The 25,359-nt window shown below is 41.6% G+C and overlaps 1 protein-coding gene across 2 annotated transcripts in view; it reads right to left on the bottom strand.

Moving 5' to 3' along the window:
- The window catches only part of NECTIN3 (nectin cell adhesion molecule 3), a 111,419-nt gene extending 93,640 nt beyond the window's left edge, over positions 1-17,779 (bottom strand). For both annotated transcript variants that reach the window (XM_020809869.3, XM_020809860.3), the window contains exon 1: positions 17,482-17,779. In XM_020809869.3, coding sequence (XP_020665528.3) covers positions 17,482-17,656 — 175 coding nt within the window. In that variant the 5' untranslated portion in view covers positions 17,657-17,779. The remainder of the gene's footprint in view (positions 1-17,481) is intronic.
- Positions 17,780-25,359: the final 7,580 nt, after the last annotated feature.

The following is a 25,359-nucleotide window of genomic DNA, read 5'->3' on the forward strand; positions in this document are numbered from 1 at the left end:
AGTATCAATTATAAACTATAACTATACTGTGGCTAGAACTGCAGTATGATCACCACTATACAGTATTCTAACCTGCTGTTTCCACCTATTCTGGCCTGTTTTTCTAATCCTACTAATTTAATTTAGAACATTCTTTCTTCTCTCACTACCCTTTCAATTCTATTCTGCATGTTTAAAACTATTTTCAGAGGTTGCTCTGGCCTTTTCATTTCATTCATCATTCCATTTGTCAAATAAGATTTTCACTTGCCAAACGATTTTCTGGAGGGAGGGCAGGTTATTTACACTTGCCAATCAAAATCCTGTGGGCATTCTGAAGGTTGTCTGATTTTATTTCTACATGAACCAGGGGACTTTGGGTGATGCTCTTCTTATAGACTAAAAGCCCAGGGGTTGCTCAGTAAAGCTCATATTCCTCAAATATGTGTTACAGAAAACTGTCCAAGATGATGATGATGATGATAAGCTGGATATTTTACCTCAGGCAAAACAAGAAAAACATACTTTATATAAATTCGACAAGTAACTTCAGAGGTACAGAAAATGCAAAAACTGCAGAGCACCAAATATTAAGGTAAGGAATTAAGAGAACATAAAAGCAATACCAGGTCACCCCATACCAAATTCCAAATTTTTAGGACTTGATTCCTAACTTTTAGTCTTAACTCTTCAGTCCACTCCCAGCACCTGCAATGCCATGAAATATTCAGTAAAACAACAGCAACAGTAGCAACAGTTTGAAATTGAGACACCCAAACATGTATTCTTCATTCCAAAGCAATTTCTTCGCTGAGCCATCAGCAACACAATGATGAATCAACAGTACAGAAGATGAAAGAATGCTAGCACAATAATCAAATGACCAGTCACTAAAATAGAAAATTAAACGTAAATTATTAAAAATCTGAGTAATAACACCTTTCCTTTCTTTTTGCTCATCAACTTGGAATGATCATTACCAAAGCAGTCAATGAATATGAAACACAACTCTAAATCTATCTATTAGTATTAGGGACGTGACCATCCAAAATGTTCATAATTCTTTCATTTCAGGTTCTTTCAGGGGTGCTTTCTCTCATTTTTCACATTTTTGTGTGTGCTAGTTCCTTCATTTAACACGAAAGGGAAAGATCCTTTCTGGTTCTTTCACTTCTGGTTTTCCAGTCCATCTTTCCTGGCACTTGTCCAAATCAAACACTACAGAACCCTTAAACCCTACTCCAAAAAGGCAGAATGTCAAGGCAACAGTTCTTAATCTATTTCAAAAGCAGGTCACAGTACATGATAAAGAAAAATCGTCATCAGACCTATGTAAGCATCAGTTTATATTAGTGAATTCAACATAATCATATGAGTTCAGTGGCAGTTATCCAGCATAACAGACCCCTAGCCTGGGCAGCACAACAATAAAAAAGGAAAGAAGCAACCAGCCAAGCACTAGTAACCTAGAGCAGAAACACTTACCAGAGCAACCAACAACAAACCACTAAGAACCAAAAAGGAAGAAATGACTCAGGTTGTGCCCAACTGACCACAACTATCACCCACACAGCTCAGTGGCACATAGGCACAGTTAGGAGTCCAGACTCCTGGCACACATTCCCCCCCTCCCCACACAAAGAAACAGAACAATCACCACCACCACCAAACACACACTTTTAAAATAATAAAATCAGAGTTAATAAACAAAGTAACAGTCTTAAAATATCAAACAAGGAAATCATTCACTCATCAAAAATAGCAAAAGTATACAGTGGTGCCTCACTTAGTGATGTTAATTCGTTCCGAAAAATCGCTGCTAAGCGATTTCATCGCTAAGCGAAACATGGTTTCCCATTGAAATGCATTGAAAACTGGATAATCTGTTCAAATAGTAACAAATTGCCATCCTTAAGCGAAAATCGCCATAGGAAACATCGCTAAGCGAAATGCGGCTCCCCAATTGAAATGCATTGAAACCTATTCAATGCATCTCAATGGGGGAAAAATACAACAAATTAAAAAAGAGTCAGAACAAAGTCAAATTTGGTTAACAAAGGGTTTATTAAGTGCACTTCATGATTTCAAACATTTTAAACAGTAAACTTTAACTTTATAAATAACAGAAAAACATTTAAAAAACAGCAAACATGAGGCTGTTTAAACCATCATTAAGCGAAACAGGGGACCCAAAATTTAATCGCTATGCAAAGCATGGTCCCAACCATTGCTAAGCAAAAATCGCCCATAGGGACCATCGCTAAACGAAGTGCAAAAATGCTCCGAAAAAGTCATCGCTAAGCGATTTCGTCATTAAACTGAGCACCCGTTAAGCGAGGCACCACTCTACATGGAAAACAATCAACCAAATCAAGGCAACAAAATACAAGCAAAGCCCCCACCTACCACTTGATGGCTTCTTTTCAAATCCTTCAAGCCCAGTAAGTAGTAACAACTAGCCAACAAGGAAGCTGCTAGATCTTGTTTATTTCATATATATCTATACCACCTGTTTTAGTGATGAGCACAGCTTGGGGCAGTTTAATAACAATAATGTGCTGTCAAGTTAATTCTTTCAGGGTTTTTCAGACAGAGAATATCCAGAAGCAGTTTACCATTCCCTTCTTCTGGAGGCACCCTAGGACTGTACAGTTTGCCCATGGTCACATGTACTGGCTCTACTAGCAGGAGGCATAGTGGGGAATCCAACTCCCAACCGCTGGCTCTGCAGCCAGATACCTAAACCACTGAGGTAACCAGCCAGCTGCCAGGGCAATTTACAGTAAAAAAAAAAATCAAACATATAACTTATAATCAGATAACAAATCCACAATAGATAATAACAAAAAGCCAAAACCAGGGTGGATTTGATTTAAATCATAATTTAAATTTTAAAAATCTGATTTTTTGATTATTTAAATGAAATAAATCATTGATTTTTATCCACCCTGCTTGTATAGGCTGAAGTTCTTTTGGAGACATTTTCCAATGATGAGTAACGAGGTCCCAAACATTTAAGAGCTAAAACCAAAATCTTGGGGGAAAAACAGGAAGCCCGTACAAGAAAGCCAAGACAGGGAAATGTGATCAAACTTGATCACACCTGACATCAGCCTGGTTACCCCATTTTCCACCTGCTGTTGTTTCCAGATCAGCTTCAAGGGCAGCCTCATGCAGAGTAATTGATCTTTGCAATCATCAGTGCATCTGCCAACATCTTCAGGGCCCCATTACACAAGGTATGCAATTGGGCCATCAGACTAAGTTGGTTGAAGAACAACCTAATCATGGTCATTATCTGATATTCCCACAAGAGGGTCAGGTCTAAGAATACACCTAAATTCTGAACTCAGTCTCTAAGGGGGAGGCTAACACCATCCAATTTAGGGAGACAATCCCCTAGCTTGTCTTAAGGGCTCCCTAGAAGAAGGGTCTCCATTTTGTTTCAGTTCAGTTTCAGCCTGTTGGCCTTTGTCCGTTCTAAAGGAAAGGCCAAGCAAGCCTCGAGGACATGGACATAATCCAGTAAAGGACAAAATAAGGTTCCCAATTATTTGAGACTCCTGAAATAATTCTGTAGGATCAAAACATAATCCCAAAGAGACACGCTGGCACAGGCAGGCTGCCTAACAGTAGCAAAAATAATCCAAAGAATTGAGGGAGGTCCCTCCAAAAAGAACCAGGAAAAAAAGGCAAAAAAAGTTTGACAGCCAGACTGAACACAACCAATATATTTAATCAATAGAAAAATCAGAATTAGTGGCAGGAATTGCTTTACCATTTGCTTTTACAACAAGATTTCCAAGCTTTTTCGTTTAGCCATGGGACAGAACAGTGGTAATCTCTTTATAAAAATAAAACTGATTTTGGATAATTATTTTCAAATGGGAAAAACCATGATCTAGTTAATTTGCCTGAAGCAACAGTGGTCTAAGACCTTATCATCTAAAATAACACTGGGAGGCTTGCTTTTTAGTACTTATGGAGGGTTAGCCTTTGTCTCATTGAGTTCTACAGAGATTATTCTTGCTGTCCCTTGACTTTCAACATCTACATAAAAGCTACTGGGAGAGGTTATATGGAGGTATGCACTCACATATACTCACTATGCTAACTATCACTCTTTTCTTTTCCATGTTCATTTTCCAGGAAGGTACTGGAAACTCTGAAAGCATGTTTGGAAAGCAATTTAACTGGCATGAGAACAAATGTGAATTTATCATCATTTAGTTTTTCTGAAGCAAAAGCTAAATCCATGCAAATTTTACGATTCTCAAGGAAGGCACCTCTAAGTTAGCTCTATTCCTATTTTTTGCACTGACAATTTGCCTCTCATGTCTTTGTCTATATTTCTTACATTGGAATGCCCTCTAGTGGCCAGAAGAGTTTCCTGTCATATACAATATGTCTTCTCCTTCCTGCTCTGGCAGCCTGGGACAATGCACTCCTTACCTAAATGAAGGAGAAGCAAATCTTCACTCTCCTCAATCACTTTCAACCTCTTCTCTCCATTCAGTTATATTGTCACAGTGGTTTATAAAGGGAAGAAAGCTACATGGCTACCTCAATGACATAGCTGAAAATGTGCCACATCATGTCTGAATGTTACTGCATTTAAATTGCTCTGATCACAAAGCGATTGCTGGCTCTTACTCAGCTCTTTGTAACTTCCCCAAAGTAAAAAAAAACACCTCACATTTTATGAACAGTGTCTAGCTGGAGATCCTGCTAGGGCAGCAGTATACAATTTGTCCTTAATCGGACTGTAATCCTGAAACAAGATTAAGTCTAAGATTTTCTAGGTTTTGGGGAACATCTCCCACTATTCTTCATGCACTGGCCAGAGCTTTGGAAGTAAAATTCATCATGTGAAATCCAAGGAAAAATGCAGCCTAGTGCCCATCAAACTGGACTGGAGTAATGTTTTCTAGTGCACTGCAATCATCTGATGGTACTTTTTTTTTTACTAACTAGAATTTGCAGATCGTAAACATTCTGCATATTACTACAGTGGACCCTTGACTTACAGACGGCTTGACTTACAGACTTTTTGAGTTACAGACTTCTCTGGCCACAAAATTTAGGTTTGACTTGCAGACTGAGATTTGACTTACAGACCAGAAAAAAACCAAAATGGAACAAAAACGGCCTGTTACGGGATTAATCGGTTTTCAATGCACTGTAGGTCAATGGAGACTTGACTTACAGACTTTTTGACTTGAGAACCGCCTTCCAATACGGATTAAGTTCTCAAGTCAAGACCCCACTGTAGAGCATAATGGACTGTCACAAGGTTTGATTGTGCCAGCAATAATCACAGTAATGCATCAACTAAAATGGCAAAGAGCACTGGTGGCATTTCAGCAGTGTTGGAGTAAGTAAAACTCCAACCTCTAAACCTGATATTTTGGACGAGCTGAAGTTTGCCCAGAAAACACTGTATCACACAAATACAGTTTAAAAGGATTTCCCACACTGTAACTCCATCCTGTATGGTTTCAGTTTCAGTTTGTTGCTTCCCAATTTAGCCACACACAGCAAAACAACAGTTTGCAGTGACTCCTCATAATTCAATGTTGGTATAATCCACCACACCAGTGATTCCTCTAACAAAAATTCCCAGATTACTTCATTCAACAGTTTTACGTAGCTACTGAACAGCGAGGACAAGATGTAACTGTGTACCAAATCTCTCGTCAACAAGAAAGAGACAGAGCTTGATAACTGACTCCCTCAGGAGTCCTAGAGTCTGAAAACTGCTAGATTATGGACATAATAAGAGCTGTAAACTATGAGCATCACTTTCAGCCCTCCAAAAATAGAGTAATCTAAAGAAACGCATGCTATATTCATAAAGTATATTGAATAATATGGAAAATGGTCTCAAATGTAGCTGAGGCAACCAGAAAAAATTAACAAGGCAACATTTCTCCAGTTCTCTATCCTAATACAGTATGTAACCCACCAACAAGACTAAGGTAGATTCTGTCTCATGATTAGTCCACTTACGAAAGCCTACATAGATAAATTCTGAAAGAGCTACAGTATTTGATAGATGAGATTGCTGATTTAGAAATATCTGAAAGGTAACATCACTTCTTGACTTGGAAGAAATGCAACTAGCTCCACTCACATCAGTAAGACCCTTGCTTTTGGCCTATGTCACAACCAGCATGAAAGATAAAGACTGATTGCTGCTGTTGCAAAACATGCCCCCCCTCTATCTCTGTCCATTTTAAACAGCTTGACAACTACCACAAGACTTCAGCAAGAAAATCTGCACTGACTTAACTATTCTTTGTAATCTTTTAAATGAGCCTCAAAAACATGAATCTGACTTTCCTTGGTCCTTCACAGTTTAATGTCTATCTTCTCCTATTTTTAATTCAAAACAGTGAATAATAGTTCCTCTTGAACCCTAAATTGTCATCTACTGCAGGGGTCCCCAACCCCTGGTAAACAGCCCGGTGCTGATCTATAGCCTTGGCAGGACCAGGTTGTAGAGACAGATCTCCCACCCCCCCGTATGCACTCCCCCATGCACGCACACCCACCCGCCCGCACACATGTATGCCCAAGCACACCCTGCACACCCGCGAAAGTGCCCCACCCACCTGAGCACAGGGGGTGCCTGGTGCCCCACCACCACGCACGGACCCCGCCACCCAACAGTTCCATGGTTCGGAAAAGATTGGGGACCACTGATCTACTGTGTAGGCCCAATAGTACTTATCTTACTAAGAACTTAAGAACACAGGAGGAAAACAATTTAGGATGCACATATTGTTTCACAGTATTCAGTATCCTTTTAATTCATTAACAACAATGTTGACTCGATTGTTGCACAGTAGGCCACTTTTATTACACTTAAAATCCTGATAAGTTTATTTATTTATAATTTATTAGTTTTATTTATATGCCACATTTCTCCCAACAGTGATATCCATTGTGACACAGACAAGATCTCAATCACACCATTCCTGGTTTTCATCTCAATCTCAGTCAAAATGCTGCAACAGAACTCACAAATGCAAGCTTCTTTCCCTAAGGAAGTGCTGAATTCCATGGCAGTCTTCACATTTTAACATGATGTGGTATTGCAAGGAATGTCTGCATTTATCGCTTCCACCCTGAAGTTCTGTTCAAAGATGCCTGGAGTTACAAGCAGTCAACAGAAGATTTACTCCGCGGGGGTTCAGTATGAAATCCTTACACAACAGAGCACAGAAGTGCAGAAGATGCCTAGAAGGCGGTATGACGCTTGCTCAAGTGTATGCTTCAATCTAACCTTTGCTAAAGAATGACACTATAGGAAGTATTCTCAGTTTCTAAGTATTCACTGAAAATATTCAACTGTCACTCCAAAATTTTCATTTCATTAATATGAAGCCCCTCCTCCCAAAATCAGTGGGGGTTTTCAAGGGATCATAGCCTAAAATGCTTAAAAGACAAGATGAATACTGAATTTCCTTTTTCTCAAATATCTTCCTAGGTTTATTCTTACCGGTATTTTATTGTTTTTGTTACATGTTTCTAGTACACTGGTCCATAATCAGTCAGTCAAAACAACTTATGTTTTCATACAGGTACTCCTAGTACAAGCATGAAAAAATGAACATGACCATGCAAACAAAACTGTTGAAGCATAATGTATTGAAAACTATTAACAAATTTCTTCCTCTTACATCCAAAACTGTACTAGTCCAGTTTTGGCTGGATAACTACTTAAGCATATCTTATGCCTATTAAAAATGAAACAAAATACAAAATTGAATACACAACATACAAGATCATTGTATAAGTAAGATCAACAAAAGATAAGGCAGTTATTAAGTATAACAGTGGCTTCCAACCTTGTGTCCCCAGATGTTCCTGGACTACAACTCCCAGAACCCATCACTACTACCTGTGCTGGCCAGGATTTTTGGGAGCTCTACTCTAAGAACATCTGGGGACCCAAGATTGCGAACCACTGGAGGATAAAAATAGATATTTCTGTGCTTTTGAATCCTATCAATTGTTGCTATATGCAATCAAGTCACTTCCAATTTATGGGGATACTATGAATGACAGACCTCCAAAAAGTCCTATCATCAACAGACCTATTCAGCTCTTGCAAACTCAAGGTTGCAGGTTTATTTGCGGAGTCAATCCATCTCTTACTCTTCTCCTATTACCATCACCCTTTCCCAACATTCCTGTCTTCTCCAATCATTGTATTCTCATGATGTTATTTTTGTTTCTAGGAAGAGTTCCAGTTTTATTTGTTCATGAACCCATTTATTTATCATTCTAGCAGTCAATGGTATCAGCAACAGTCTCCTCCAACACCATATTTCAATCGAATCATTTTTTTCCTGGCAACTTTCTTCACAGCCCAGCTTTCACATCTGTACATAGTAATCCTGTCACTATAAATATTTACTAACTGAGCTTTTTAATTTCATATCTTACACATTGCAAACCACTGTACAGGCAGTTGCAAAAGATGAAAAAGCATAAAGCCCAATATCTATGCCTACAGATTAACCAGGATATACCTGGTAGTCCATTGGTTCCGTGGGTTTAAACACATGGGATTTTATACCACATTCAATATATGCACTGGAGGCATTCAAGAGAAAATTGGTCAACCATCTGTTAGATCTGCTTTGACTTCGATTCCTCCATTGAGCAGGGAGTTGGACTCAATGGCTTTATAGCCCCCTTCCAACTCAATTATTCTATGATTTCATGAATCACAAAAGTTCATAAGTTGTGCAGCAGGACACTTGTGTTTCTATGTGAATGTATCTTGAAACCTCCTGACAAATTAAAAAAAAAAAAAACCAGCCATTATGGCTTTTGTACATGTATTTCTCTAGTATCACCCTAGTGCCATTTTGAATTTATTTTCATATACTGCAAGGTATGTTTGAACAAAGGAGTCATGGATGCTAGTAAACAAAATCATCCTTGCAGTAAAGCACAAGTTACTAACATGTACTATATTTATGGATATCACCTGTGTGCTATCTTTGGGGATAGAAATAACAGGACTATGTGAAAAAAATAAGTGACTTCTGGGAGTATAAATCTACATGTTAACAAGCAACACAGGAAATGCATATATTGTATTTAAGTTTTTCAATAGCCATTTTAAAGGGAAATGGTGCCCTTGTTTGTACCACTGAATTTCAGCAGCAAATTTGGTACAAACCCCTTACAACAGTATTGGGAGTAAAAGAAATTGTGGCCACATGTACTCTATGTGTTGCTTATCCTTATTTTAGACTGAAATGATTTCTCAATTTTTGTATGAATGGCCAGGAGCATAAAGAACTTAGAGTAGCAGCACTATGTGAATTTCAGATGATGGAAAACAAGAAGTGAAAGCTCTCTAGGAATTTTTCCTTCCTCTAACACAGAAAAACATATCTGTTTCACTTATTTTCTCCTATATCCTTATCTTGCTAATAATCTATTTCTTCTGATCCTCTCATGACCAACACTGTGCCACGGAAATTCACATTGTCCACATTATGTTTATACTGTACTTTCAAAACTCACCTCTCTACTTCTCCAGTGCTCTCCAAATTCCCTATTTAATACCTATCTGCATTTCTTTTCTCTACTTTGCTTTATCAACATCACTGGAAAACACAAGGGAACAGTAAAGAAAATCAACTTGATGTAAATACTGGTGGCAAGACATGTATGCTTTTAAACATAATATCTGACTATATCCAAAGAATGATTTGCACTGAGCACCAACAGATGCATTTAAAGACTTTTGGCAAACCAATCATGGCTTATTAGCTTCTGGGGGGCAGATCAGAGGTCATTACCCATATCAAATCACAATCCTATTAAAACGACGCAAGAATACCACTCAGGGCAGTGCTGTGAACATAGCACAAGAGAAACACACAGACAAAATGGGTTTCCTGGATAGGACGTAAAACAGCTTACAGAACAGCAATAATTTATCAGGGCTTTGGAACCAACCCTTCCATATTCTTAAGTTAATTTCCAGAGTGTTATCCAGCACAATGTATACTGTGGTATGTACATGCCATGCCTTTGCAAAAAAAAAAAAAAAAAAAAAAAAAAAAAAAGCAAGCAAACAAACCACAACACCCCCACCCCCCGATATTTCATGTTATTCAACACGTACAAATCAAGGTATCGGAAGCCTTCTCAATAACACTCCCATTTATAATGCAGTCTCCACTGAGAACTCACGAAGCACTGGTGAGATACCAATTACTTATATGTAAACCAATGCAGTTTTGCTCACAGCTAATATTAGCATATTTAAAGGTTCAAATCCAATAATTTAAGAAATTAAATTTTTAACTATAACTTTTTTCTAGAAGATCCACAATTAATTGTATTTGTCATGATAAATCTTCTAGCAGTGTTTGTAAAAACTGGAGATCATGGCATACAGAGGTATCCAAGATGCTCCTAAATTGATCATACATGGGTTATTTTCCTTTCACAGAACAGATAGCACATCATTAGTGCCATGTTGCCCCTTAAAGATGCAGGCTTGTTTCCTCAATGTTATTTCTGAATTTAATTCCAATACATACTCTCAACATATGCTTTTACTGACATTAAAAATCAAGTACAATATAAATAGTCTTATGTAGAAGGACAGACCAGGAGTCACTACCAGGCATGACAGGATGAATAACAAAGTCCAGGGTGGGTGCTGCATCACCTTCTATTTTAGTAAGTTTTACTTTTCTTTTTAGTGGCCTGACACTGTGTGGCATATTGGAAGATGAGGTCTGGAGGCAATAAGGAAAATGACTGTGTTTGAAGATGCCTCATCCAACATTTCTTTGAGAAGCACTGTCTATCAGCAAATTATGTCAAGAAGGAATGAACAATGCACTTGCAAAAATGCAGCAACAAGTGTTTGAAGAATTTTAGGTTGATATTCCCTAAAATCAGAAACTAGGGAGAAGTTGTCAAAACATTTAATTCTTCTGGACAGTTCATCAAAATACTGTATAATAAGCCACACTTCATTTACGAAGACCTTCAGTATACACCTGAATCCTGAAGGCTCTGATACAGGGGTCTCAAACTCAATTTACCTGGGGGCCGCTGGAGGCAGAGTCTGGGTGAGGCTGGGCCGCATCACATTTTTTTTTTAAAAAAAGCCTCACATAATCGCCTTGCCAAAGGAGAAAAGCCCCCATCGGTACCTGCGAAATTAAACAGAACAGGGTGCCCCCCACAGGTGTGCATGCGCATGCACACAAACACGCACACACACACGGTGGTCCAACAACCTTCTTCTGAGGGCCCCCCTCAAAAAAGGTGCACTCGGCAGCAGCAGCTACCCACACCACGACAGGGGAGCAAACTTTGCAAGGTGAGCCCAGGCAGCCTCCAGAGCCGAGGCGGCTAAAACAGGATGAAGAGGAGGAAGCACTGGTGGGTGCTGAGGCGGCCACTGGCCGGGCTGGTGCTGGGGTTGCCGAGAGAGAAAGACAGCCAGAGAGCTGCTTCTCTGGAAGAGGCGGCGGCGGCAGCTGCTGTTGGTGGCTTGGAGGACGGACCAGGAGTGAGCTCCACTCTCAGGCATCGCTCAGTGGTGGCTCAGGGAAAAGAGCTGGCAGCACACCTCGCTCACCAGCTCTCTCCCAAGACAGCGCCTCTTGAACCCTCCGTCCGGAACTGCAGCCTGCCTGCCAGCCAGCTTTGCCTGTCTGCCAGCTGGCAGGGTGCAGTTCCGGACGGAGGATGCAAGAGGCTCTGTTTTGGGGGAGAGCTGGTCAGCGAGGTGAGGCTTTTTTTACTCTTGACAGCAGAGGATGTGTGGGCACTTCAGGGGGGCAGGCAAGGCGGGGCCACAAACTATCATCCGGCGGGCCACAAATGGCCCCCGGGCTGCATGTTTGAGACCCCTGCTCTGATAAACATTTGGCTGAATGATGAAGGGTACAACTTTCTACTGATTGTCCTCCATGGAATCACCCAGGAAGTCATCCTGATCTTTAATCCTCAAATCTGCTGTACATCTGTGTGTGAGCACCCAGATCAGCATACAGTACATGTTAGTACTCATGTGAAATGTAAGTGGATGCTCGAAATGTACATCCCACTCAAACAACTGTACACATGCAACAGAAAGGGTGTACTTATCAGACACAAGTCAGATGAAGGAGAATGGGCAACACTGCACACTGAAGATCTTGGGCTTGGACAAGTATAGCATGATCTCTGACATGTCTCCATCTTTTTAGGATCAGTGGACCTGTCTGGAAATTGAAGGATCATTGTGAACACCAATATAAATAACTGTCATGAGGTCTGTAGTAGGCTCAGTAATAAATATTCTTTTCACAGCAAGAAAACCTGGTTAGGTTAGAAAACAAGTATGTTGCCACAAACAATGAACACACAAAAAATGTGGAGTATGGGACCTCAAAGACTAATTTCAACGTAGTTATCTCATTCGATATACTTCCCCCACATGTGCACCACCATACCACATTCTCTCCACCTAAAATCCACATAATCTACACTTTAAACATATTTCTTTTTCAAGATCATCCCTATTTCCCAAGAGAAAGCTTTCTCATATACACTTAAACATCACAGGCCATGTCCCCTGTGTTTTCAGCAATAACTGGTTTGTTTCACAGGCAAGGTGGATAAAAATCAATTATTTAAAAAAAAAAGATTGATTTAAATCAGTGGTTCTTAACCTTTTTGAAAGAAACGCCCCCTTGAGCCATTGAGGAAGTTATCATCGCCCCCCTCCCCGCGGTGATTATTTATTTATTTATTTGTTTGTTTGTTTGTTTATTTATTTATTTAAGACACTTAAATCCAATAACCCCTGAAAACAAAATTAAATTCCAAGAAAATGAAATGCCCCTAAAAAAGTAACATTTAATGATTTAGTGGCAACTGACTTTTAAGACGCAAAAGGAAATATAAAAAGGGCATAAAAACAAATGCAGGAACTAAAAATTTAAAGACAAAAAGTCTGAAACAAAATTAAAATGGGAGGAAAATATATATTCATGCACACTGTAAAAAGGCTGCAGCCATCTTCACAGGTTTGGCTTGCTCCAGCGCTCCCCTACCGCCCCCTTCTGCTCCAGTGCCCCCACACCGCCCCTTTTCGTTCTACCGCCCCCCTGAAAAATGAAATCGCCCCCTGGGGGGCATTATTGCCCACGTTAAGAACCACTGATTTAAATTATGAAAATCTTTTGTATTTAAATTGTCAAAAATCTGATTTTTAAAAATTTAAATCAAATCCATCCTGCTCACAGTTCTCCCTAACTTTTCTTTTCAGTTGTGTTCTGAAGCCCTCTGAATGCTGGTCTCTCCAAACCACACTTTTTACTTTAGAGTATTTATGAAGCATGGCCTCCCTTTTTAAAATCTATTATTTTTTTTTTGGGTGGCCAGAGTACAGAGGAAAAATACTGGTCTCTAAATTCCAGTATCTTACTAGGAACCTCGAGGTGCAGAGGTTGAACTGTAGTACTACAGCCAACTTTCTGCTCACAACCTGAGTCCAATTCCCATGGACTGAGGTAGCTGGCTCAAGGTTAACTCAGACCTCTTCCTTCCAGATTCAGTAAACTGAGTATCCAACTCACTGTGTGGTCAGCATAATTAAACTGTACCACCACCCCCCCCCGGTTTTTAAGTGTTATGGGGCTGTATACAAGTAGCAGTTTACTTTACTGTCTTTACCTTCTAAGAATGCACCTTGGCCAAAGAGGCATTCAGGGGAATAAAGATGGCAGGTGGATAGAGGCCAGTGTCTCACTTTGGAACACTTCTGAACACTATGTGTTTAAAAAGAATTAACAGAAATTTTGAGAAAAGAATTAAGAGAATTTTTACGCTCAGCAGAGCATAAGGGAAATATGTCTGCAGGAACCACACAGCTTAACCATGAACTATGAAATGTCTTGCTACCAGAGACCAAAGCATTCTATCTAATTTCACTATACAGTATAGGGAATTTGACAGCAATACCAGTTTCAAACAAACACAAGTCTCCCTTTCAGAAATGCTAACTTTATTAAAAGTACATCAACATTACACAATTTGGACTTAACAAAGACTTTGATATTGTTCTACAACACACCATTCTAAAAAAGATAAGAGAAAAACGGATCAGAACAGTCCACTATCTCCTTCATGCCTTTTTAAACTTGATTCAAGAAGAAACTAGAGAAATCTAATTCAATATTATGCTTATTCTGTACTGATAACTGGTTTCTATTATAACATATTCTGAACAATCTTGTAAACAAAGCAGAGCTGGTTGCTAGTTCACCACTATAGATGAAGTGACAGTGTTCAAATAACTTTCTAGAACAAGAAAGATGAAAAGTTGCAAATATTCACCTATGTTGCACACACTGGGGAAAATGTGTACATAGTGTTGGTGGATTCAAGGTCTTCAATGAAAAGAATGTGCATCATTCTTTGCTACATGTTCTTCTGAGTAGGCATTTAATAATGATGCATTTAACAGTAAACTTTAAAAATGTCAATAAATGTTGGAAGAAATTTTATATCCTTAAGAATATTACATAAATAATCAAACATAATGTATGTTGAAATTAGCTGTGAAATAATCACAGGAACTATGTTCAGAAACTATGGTGGCAATTTCCACACTCCCCCATGATCTTTATCTTTTCTTCACAGACATGCAGACATCAAACACAACAGATGTGACACTTGCCATGCCTTAAACCAAACTGGAGAAAAAGATAGTTTTCAGTTGCATGTTGTTAATATCTTGACCTTCTACCTAAATACAGTGCATGTTCCAAATAATAAAATATGAGGTCTCAATGCAATAAAAACAGACTATGCTATTGAATTAATATTGCTGCTGTCCCCAAAGACAGGCCCACATGATGAAATGCTCAATGTGCATCCAAAGTTGCAGCCCACACAACACAAACATACAACATGTACTGATCCACAGCTATAAAAATTAATGTTAACTGTTTCAGCACATCACCTGTATCTCTCCTTGTTCTACAGCACAACACATTGGAAAACAAAGCTCTTGTTTGTCAAATCTCATTCCCTGAGATTTAAGAGAACAGATCTATACTAGATTCAATTAAAGTTTTCAAGACCTGTGAATATATTACATGCCTCTGTAATAGATGCTGAAAATATTTTTTAGAAGTTGCATTATAACATAATCAATTCCCCCATTCTCAGCTGTTTTTTCACTTCTGGGGTCGGACACTTGTTCGCCATGATCATTCTGGCCAAAGGAATCTTAACTCTCAAAAGACATAACAGCAACAGCAGATGTGAAAGCTGATCCACTGTTTTTGGACCATGTGCTACTTTTCTATCATGTTGAGGATGATTTACTCAACCTCTCCCTTCATAACTTGTCTTTCTTTCTCAAGGTCACAAATTATACCTATTACTATTAGAAAGAGCATAGAGAAGCAGTATATCAAATCTTCTTTTCTTATCTTGAATTAAACTCATAATACAGCTACTTAAATCCCTTTGCAAACAATTGTCAATATCATCTTAGCTAACTTCACATGCTAGCATCACAAACATGGGTCTCTCCCCTTCAACTATAGGGCATTAAGAATTGGGCAAGGAGAGCACATCCATATGAAAGTAATTATATTGAAGCTTTAAATATTTGCACATTTACACATGAACTAAGCACCATTTACCTTTGAGTAAACATGTACAAAAGCAGATGAGATGTACTAAACTGATATACAGAAGTCATTAAAGTCAAGGTATCATGTTTCCAGCAACCATACTTTACAGAAACACAATTTCCAAATCCTTCCTTCTAAAGGGCAATTAAAACATTTTGATTATTTTTCAGGTCTTCACCAGCTCTGCATTGCATTCCCAAATGTGACAACAATTTCCTTTCTACGGGAGTCATTTCACAAAGCCTGATTCAGAGGAATGAAGAGAAAAAGATATATTAAAAGAATTAAATGTACGATCAGTCTGTAAGAGAAGCAGACCTGGAACCGAATAGTCGGCAGGTTGCTATACACATATTCACAATTGCTTCAGCACCTGCTTCTCAACATCAAACTGGCTATCTGCCAATTCTAAGCAGTTGGTGTTTTTGTTTTTTGTTTTGTTTTTTGAGTCGGGGGCATCCCTCCTCGCTTGCCAAGTCGGGAGGACGGTGCAGGAGACAAGGACGGAGTGCATGTAAAAGGGCGTCGGCTAGCTTCATAATGATATCCGCCTGTCTTCCCCACAAAATCACGACTGCCCCGTCATCAACCTAGACAGCGCGGAGACAAGCAAACGCAGCCTCCAGCCAGCCCTGCCCATCACAGCTTCGAGAATGCTGGACGTAACTGTCTCGGCGGCGATAGCGGCGGCGGCTCCAAGTGACAAGTGGAATCCCAACAGCTCCCACTCCCAGCAACAGCGCCGACAACAAACCACAACAAGGCGGCGGGATGGACGGGCGGCGGGTCACGGAGAGAGTAACAGGCGCCTTGCCCCCTTCCCGCCTGCTTACCGCCCCGGCGGAGGAGGGCGCTTCCTTACAGAGAAGCCCCGGGTTTCCCCTCCACACCCAAAGAAGAAAATCGCCTTTAAAAGCCCTTACGCCACTACTGAAACAATAATAAACGACAACAAAGGCAGCGTTTTACTCCAAAGCTTGCGTTTAATTGCTTCTGTCCATCCCAGTCCGCAGCCTTGCCTTTCTCACCAAGTTTAGCATCTTTGAAGGCGTAGGCCCGCGCGAAGCGGGGGGAGGGAGGGGAGAGAGAGAGAGAGAGAGACACCAAGCTGAGCCCTAGGGACCCCCTCCCACACCTTTCCTGGCCCCCCTCGCCCCACCACTCACCCCCCCTCGTCCTCGTTTCTGCCCGGCCCTCCCGCTCGCCTACCCTTCAAAAGAAGGCCCCGAGAAAGCGAGGCACGAGCAGGAGCCCCCCCTCCACCAACGCCCCCTCAGGGTGACCCCCCCCCAGCGCAGCTTCCTCACCTCAACGGAGCGCCGCCGCGTGTAGGGGCGAACCATTAACACCCGAGAGAAAACCCAGCTTCGAAATGGAAAGGAGGGCGAAGTGTCCGTTGGAGGGGGGGGGAGAGTTGACCGCGGGTTGTGGGCAGCCCTCACCCAGCCTTTCCATTTCGGGGCCCCTCGTGAGGGAAAGGAAGCAGCCACTTTCTTTTCTCTCACGCTCGCTCTCTCCCTCCTACCTCCCCTCCCCCCCCCGCGTCACTCGCCTCACAATACGACGGTTTTTAGGGACAAACTTCCCTCGTCCAGCGACTGAGGAAAAAGTTTCCCGGAACTCCCGCCCGACGCTTCTCTCTCCCTCTCCCCTCTTTCCCTCCCTCAGAGAAGCGGCGGCGGCGGCAGCGGCCGCCTTCGCGCCCCGAGCTCGGACAGACTCTTGAGAGGAAACTGGTTTGGTGGGGGAGAGCCGCCCCCTTCCCGGAAAGGAGGAGGGCGGTAAAGGAAAAAAAAGTTTATCCGCGACTCACCACAGCAGAGAAGGGAAAGAAACAAGCCCAGCGAGAGCAAGCAGGGCAAGGCAGGCAAAGCCGGGGGGCGGCGGCGGCGGCAACATTGACAACGCCGGTTCGATGGGGGATTGGAGAGAAAGTGGCGGCCAGGAGGAGCGGGTGGCGGTGTGGTCGCCTCAGTGGACCCGGCCATGCTGGAGGCTGGGCTGGGTTGGGCTCCGCTCCCGGCCGCCGCCGCCGCCGCTACGACTCCCGAGCACTCCCTCCGCAGCCGCCACCTCCTCCTCCTCCTCCTTCTCCTCTTCCCAGCGCCGGGTCCGTGTGTCACTGTGCGGGGAGGCGCCGCGCCCGCCGCCCCTCCCTCCAAAGGAACGGGGCACACCAACCCGCCGGAGTTCGGAGGGGGGAGGAGAGAAAAGAGAAGGACTCCCAAGTGAACACTGACCCGCTCACGCCTAAGCTTCTTCCTTCCGTCAGAGTCTTCCTGAGGAACAATCCGTGGTCTGGGTAACGGGCCGGCTCTTGGAAGGCAGGGCATCTCGGAAAGAGAGATGTCACAATGGATTCTTTCCCCTCTTCGGAGAGTTATTGGTACGTCCCGCTCCTCCCCCTCCCCTTCCCCACTTGCAGCTGCCCAAAGAGGCGGGTTAGGAGAAGGCAATCAGTGCTTCCCATTCTTTCGGTTTTCTCCCACTTTAAATATTTTTTTGCTGCTCCTCCGGAGTGTTCCACTGTCTTCCTCCCTTTGTTTCCAACAGTGATTGATGTCTTTTCCCTCTCCATAATTCCCCTCCTGTATCTTTCCCCCACCCTTTACTCCTCTGTCTTTATCGTCTATTTAATTTATGTTTGGTGTTATTAGACGCACACACCCCCTCCGCGCCGGCCTGGATGGTGGAAACTAAGTCAAGCTTGGCTTCTTGCCACGCGTCTTTGGAGACCTTTTGTGTCTTCCACGCGAGGAGGCCACCGGAATCCCCCGCGCCCCTCCGCCGACGAGCTGAAGGAGGGAACGCGCGCGGAGTGCAACGACCGCAGGCGCGGCCAGCGAGAGGACGGCGGCGACGCGAGCTTTTTCCCTGCCAGCCATCCACGCGCGCACCCACGCAGGCATCACCCAGCCCGGCTCTCTGTCGTCGTCGTCGTCGTCGAGTCGTGACACGGCTTCAAATCACCGCCTGAGCTCACAGGAGTGTGCTTCGCATCGCAGCGGGCGACCCTTCACACCGGCAGGAATTTCTCTCCCCGCCTCTCCCCCCCCCCCCCTTTTACTCTTGGGAAACGGTCCCTGGTAGAAAGCTGGCAAGGGAGAAGAAGCAAGACGGTATCATAGCGTGGGATCGCCAGGGGTTTCGCCCTGGAAGAAAACAAAAACAACAACGGGAAGGAATACCAGTCGAGCTGACAAAGTGAAATGAGACGAGCAATCCCTGGATCTTGAAATATTTGCTGATCTGCAAACTTTAATTGCTAGTGAAAGATACCCGGCTTGACCGTGACAGCCGTTGCACCTTTTGCAGCACACTCAGCAGAAGCGGAGGAGGGAAGAAACAGGCAGGCTTGAGAGCTAGGGGGGCAAGGGAAGCTTTCCGACACAAGAGTCTCTGTTCTTGTCTGCAACCTCCAAGGGAGAGACAAAAGGTGTGCTTTGCTTCGGGAGCCAGCGCGAAAAGTACTCCTTCTTCCTACGGTCATCATCATCACCACAGTGTCGGTCTTTTCCCCCTCCCAGTCACTCACTCACACTGCAACAGAACCCATTTTTGCGCTGTTCCTGAAAGAGGTGGGATGGGAGGAAGCTTGGTCGGCTGGAAGAGATTAGAGCTGGCATCAGTGAAAAGCAGGATATCATGTTCCCAATCCTCTTAGCCAATCAGATCTCTTTAGCAAATAATGGACTTGGAGATGAAGGGATGTTTAGGGACAAGGCTTGTGTGTGTGGTACAGAGAGGCTGGCACAGAGCAAGAGCCTGAATTCTGCTGAACTGACTCCCATGCGCGCGGGGGGGGGGGGGGGGGGATCTTTTTAATTTTGTGAAATAGGTTAGAACCGTGTTCAGACCCTCTGCAGGAAACTGCCAATGTGACATACCTGTTGATGCTCCTTGGAAGTGCATGCAGAAACTTTTGAGGGCAAATCTTTGTGCTTATGTTAAAGAATAATGCCCCTTCTTAATTTGCGTGTGGGATTTTTGCTGGAGCCAGTAAGAGAACATGGTCAGCTTTATTACCATGGATTAATTCATGCAAGAATTAACAAATCAATAAAGTTTTGAATATGTACTGTGTTTCCCCGAAAATAAGACAGGGTCTTATATTAATTTTTGCTCCAAAAACATGTTAGGGCTTATTTCCAGGGGATGTTTTATTATACAGTCATGTCATCTTCTGGTTGCTGCACAATGCTGCACAATGGTGGAGAGCAGGGTTTCACACTTATTTTTGGGGTAGGGCCTATATTACGAGCATCCTGAAAAATCATACTATGGCTTATTTTCAGGTTAGGTCTTATTTTGGGGGAAACGGTAATTTTATTAAATGCGAGGGTTTTTAATAGAGCATTTTTATATATGGATTCTTAATTACACTCAATAAAGATATATTTTGCTCTGCCTGTTGAGTCTCTTAAGCACATTGAAAATACTTGGCTGGTATATGTCCAGAGTGAAAGAGAAATACAGTATCCAATAAGTATGTTTTCAAAATTGTGTTTTCAGGACTTGACACTGCCTGCATTGTTTGATGGTCTTCTTATCAGAATTGTGCAAATGGGCAAACTCATTTTTTTAAAAAATTTGCAGTTAGCAAAGGATACTGTTTCCACCTCAAGTCTAGCTAATTTCTTTTGTGTATATTAAAGAGTAGGTCTCACTGATTCAGTTACAGTGTGCTTTGGTTTGAAACCTTAAAATGGTATTAGATTATGGATGACTGTTCTCTGTATGATTACTAGTCAGGAACCCTAAGTGGATCTTAAAGGTGAGGAGTATTTATTCATTACATGATATCAATTTTTGCCATAACACCACACTCGGAGGTAGATTATGATGAAAGATAGTGATTGGCTCAAGGTCATGTAATGACAGAATGGAGATCTGAATTGAGCTCCATGGTATGGTAGTCAAACTGCAGTACAGCAGTCAAGCCTCTCCTCATGACCTGAGTTTGATCCCAACAGGTTCAGGCAGCCAGCTTAAGACTGACTCAGCCTTCTATCTTTCCAAGGCTGGTAAAATAAGTACTCAGTTTACTGGTGGGGGGGAGAGTGTTACTTGCATAATTATGTTGTAAACCACCCAGAGGGTGCTCCAAGCACTATGGGGCAGTAAATAAGTCAAAATTATAATAACAATCATCACCTCGGTGCTCCCAGCCCCAGTTTAGAACTCTTAACTAGTATACTGCACTGCCTTTTTAGAGATAGTAAACCTATAAATAGTTAATACTGGATGCTGGAGGCAAACAGTGAGTGGTGGGGCAGGGGAATGCTGCCTTTGTCCTCTGTAAGTTTCCAAAAGACATCCAGCTGGGTGTAGGGACAAAACACTGGTTTAACTCAACCTGGTTACTGTCTGGTGCTGCAAGGTTCTTTGTCCTAAATGTGCTGAATTCTACAACTCCAGGCAGTTTTGCTCAACTTCTGGCTCAAAACAGGAGTAGAGAACATAAAAGAGCTGTAGGTAGTCAGTCAGGGAAGAAAACGCCTTTTAGCAGGAGCGGCTGAAGGCCAAACTGCATCATTTCTTCTTGCCTGTTTGGAACATGCTGAGTTTGAAGGGCAAAAGGTTGAGTGTTAAACTAGAAGAGGAGTCTGTAGTGTGAAGTGCAAAGGAGATTCCCAGTGATTTCAGACTGTAACCTAAGTTACAGACCATGGGATAGCTGCAAACTGGAGTGTTCCACACAACAACTAGTTCCTTTTTGACATTTCTACCCTGTAAATCCTTTTATGATCGAAAGTACACATCCCACTGACAGGCAGGGTTGGATTTTAAAACCAATTCAGTTCTTAAAAACTCTTTCTGAGATATTGATTATGGTCCCTCAGCCAACAAGGCTTTGTTCCTTTTCACTTGTAGGTGAACTATTATAAAAAGAGCCTATACATGCGGCATTATAAATTATACAGGTTTGCAGGAGCCATATCAGACTCCAGGTGGAAATGTCATGCTCTTCCATCGCTGCCTACATAAACTTTATAAATCAGCGCATCTTGCCAAATTTTCTGTCTTAACCCTTTACATACTGGTTTTCATGAGCAGGCTATAATATTAATAAGAGTCCCCTTATTGGAAGACAGTGGCCTGTAAATACAATTAAGAAATATAATATTAAGAATTGCTTGGTAAAGCAATTCTAAGGTTTTTTTTAAAAAAAATGTGATATCAGCTGAGTGAGAAAACAAAGAAAAGGAAGAGTATTCTAGAATGTAAAATAGCTATCTAAACAGAAATATAGCCTACCACTCACAAAAATAACTGGCAGAGGAACAGCAAGTATATACATGAACCAAATGTGACCTCATTCTGAGGCCTCCCCAGCGCCTCAGTGGGAGATTGTGAACTTTATTAAGGGATTCCGTTGTCACCCAACTTCTCTTTTGCTCAGTCTACTGTACTAAGCCTGATTTCCCCTTTCTTCAATTCAAATTACTAATCATCTCTTAATCTTGCAAATGCCAAATGAGATGTGAATGATCCTTTGTGGTGTTGCTCTGTCTTGGGGGGGTAGGGAACATGGGCTCCTTGATCCAATTTATACTTGCTCTAGAATTGCACAAATGCCCACTGATTTGTACATTTGTATGAAGAGAGTGTACAAGGTTGTTGGTTTTTTTTGTCTTTTTATAATAAATATATCAATAATATACAGTATATAATAATCCCATACTCTATATATTGCAATGGGGCTCTTCAAGATGCAACTGGCTACTAGATTCCAGCCAGTAGGTGGCTAACAAGAATAAAACCATTACATCCAAAAATCCCATTATATTTGGGATTATATCCCATATAAAATCAGAAGAGAAAGCGATGTTTTCTATGGACAATTTTTGCAAGACGACAATTTCTTCCCCATTGGAATGGAGATTACTAGCAGGATTTCATCAAAAGTATCATCTAAAGAGTACCTAAATTTTCTTAAATGTGCTGGCTGAAATTCTATTGTGTAGTTACACAAATATCTATGGAGAGTTCTTAATTACAGCAATTTGCCTCTTAATATTAAGCTATGTAACTGTGTGACAGGGTTTTAGTCGCTGAGACATATTGAAAAAGTAGGGATAATCTGGCCAGTGTTGGGTGAGAGACAAAAACCAATTCAGGTGGATGATTTACTGTTATCATGAAGGGAGAGCAAACTGATAGTCATTTAATTAGTAGATTTTTACTGTCATGGAGGGGGGGGGGGATAATGTGGCATTCTCTGCCTCAGTTGCCTAAATAACACCAGTCTCTCTGGATATTTTGGAAACTATAACTTGGTGATGGTGGGAATTTGTTGCTTTTCTTTTGGCAGCAAGGGTACAGAAATATGGTTGCCGATGGCCCACCAATCTCTTATGACCTCTCGCCCCTAGCATTATGATGTGGGAATCTTCCCCTCTTTCCCTGAATTCTCTGCCCATTACAGAAAATTTGTAAATGGGCTGGGATTCTCTTTTTTGTTTGTTTGTTTTAGTTTTTTGCTGCTTTCAAAAAGATGGACCCTGTTGCTCTCCTAATTTATTCTGAATATCCAGAGAATTCGGAAGAAACATGACTTCAGTCTCTCACTTTATGAACAGATTTGAAGACCCTTGGAATCCACGGTGCCTCACAACTGGGGCTGGGGGGTTGGACAGCCCTTGAAATTTTGGGAGAAAGCTTCCCTGCACCATGATCCACAAGCAGCCCTTGCTTGGAGGCACTCTATAGCAGGAGAGAGAGAGAATCTCATGGGTTTTTAACAGGCTTCAAGGCACAGTACTAAATAAGAGGCGTACACCTGAGATCTTTGCATGGGACAGGTGACTTGTTGAGAAGTCTAGTGGTATTTAAAGTGAGAGAAAATGGCCATCGAAAATTAGGTGGCAACATCAATCAAAATGTGTCGACTCGTTTCTTTCAAGAGGGGTTTTCTCATGTCCAGTGGGATTGGCAAGACGAATGACAGGCCTCTTTCATCTGGGGAGATACGATTGAGAAAAGCAGTCTCTGAATTGACCGTAGCCAATAGCATAGCTACTGATTCCTAACCCATCAGTGTGGGCTTCCATCCGCTTCATCTACTCTGAGGCAATCCTATTAGCTTTCGTGGCTGCTACCTTGACCTAAGGCTATTGCCCGGTGGCTTGTGTTGTGAGTACTCCTCCACGGTGTACTGGTGCAAACAAGAACAATGTCCTATTTTCAGCTGTAGCTTTGAAATAACTAATATTAATAATGATAACTGTGTGTTGTCATTTCTGGCTTTTGCCCACCATTTCCTGTGTTTCTAGGCAAATAATATGCAGAAGTGGTTTACCATTCCCTTTGTCTGCTGTAGCTCTGGGGCCATGGAGCTGATACAAGACAACACAGGCTGGCTCTCTCACAAGGCACAAACCACTGAGCTCCCTACCTCCAGCTCTACAACCAAATGCTCCATCTCACTGAACAGTCCCACCAGGTGCAAATAATAGAGTTCCCTGTTACCTGTTATTTTTAGGTAATGGTTAGTACAGGCAGTAGTTATGGGTAGAACAACTAGTTACTTCCAAAGTTATTTTTATGAATGTTTTATGACATTTTAAAGAAACATCTTGATGTGAGTTTTTCAGGCTTTGTGCCAATCCCCATCCATTCCAGTTGATAGGGAAAGTAATCTTTGCTTTTCTCTTCTTTTTTTAAAAATAAATATTTCCAAGGTACAGAATTGGAACAGGCCACTAAAAGCAACCAGACAAAATTTCCCTGTATTTTTCTGACCTCTTGGCAATGACAATGCAAGGCATAATGGTATGCAATGAATTGTTTGTAGAACCAGAGCAATGATAAGTAATGAATAACTTGACTTCCTTTTAAAAATTAATGTTCCAAGATCTGCTCTTGGCCACCTCTAATCTTGTGATAATATCAGAAATGTCTGGTAGCATTCCGAGATAGATCTTTGCCCTTGCCAATGTTTTCAGAATCATATCCTTAGCATGCATTTCATGAACCTATTTTGTGTTTGTTCATTTCCTTCTGAGCAACACTAGATCCTATGCAATCAAAATAGTAACACTTGTTGTGTAATAGCGTGTATAATTTTAATTCTGTATATCCATGTCCATCCTACAAGCATCTGGTGTTTATTTTCTTTCACAATGGTTTCAAGATAGAGCATCATCTTTAGCTGATTTTCTCACTTTGATGACTTTTGAGTGATGGCTAAATATTGCTTCAAAATAGCATTGGTTACTGCTTCAGCTTTTTAACATAAGCAATTTATTTAAAAAGAAAAACTTCCTTTTGCCTATCCCTCTCTCCCCAGCCCTCCTCCCCTCTCTCTGTCTGTCTGTCTCACACACACAATTAAAATCAAAAACGAAATATGACAGACTACAACACAATTATTCATATGCCACAAATGAAAAAAATCTAGTTGGAAAAGAGGAATATTCAGTGAAAATGATATTGCAATGTCAATGTATTGAGAAAGCATGATTTAAAATATTTTGCATCATGATACACACAAGCATGTCAGTAATTTAAGATATGTAGATGACACCATCTTGCTTGCAGAAAGCAGAATGACTTGAAATGGCTTTTAGTGAAAATGAAAGAAGGAAGTGCCAAAGCAGGACTGCAGTTGAACATAAAGAAGACCAAAATCATAACTACAGAAGAACTAGACAACTTCAGCACTGACAATGAAGAAACTGAACTAGAG

Source organism: Pogona vitticeps, chromosome 3 (genome assembly GCF_051106095.1).
Source record: "Pogona vitticeps strain Pit_001003342236 chromosome 3, PviZW2.1, whole genome shotgun sequence".
Classification (NCBI taxonomy): Eukaryota; Metazoa; Chordata; class Lepidosauria; order Squamata; family Agamidae; genus Pogona; species Pogona vitticeps.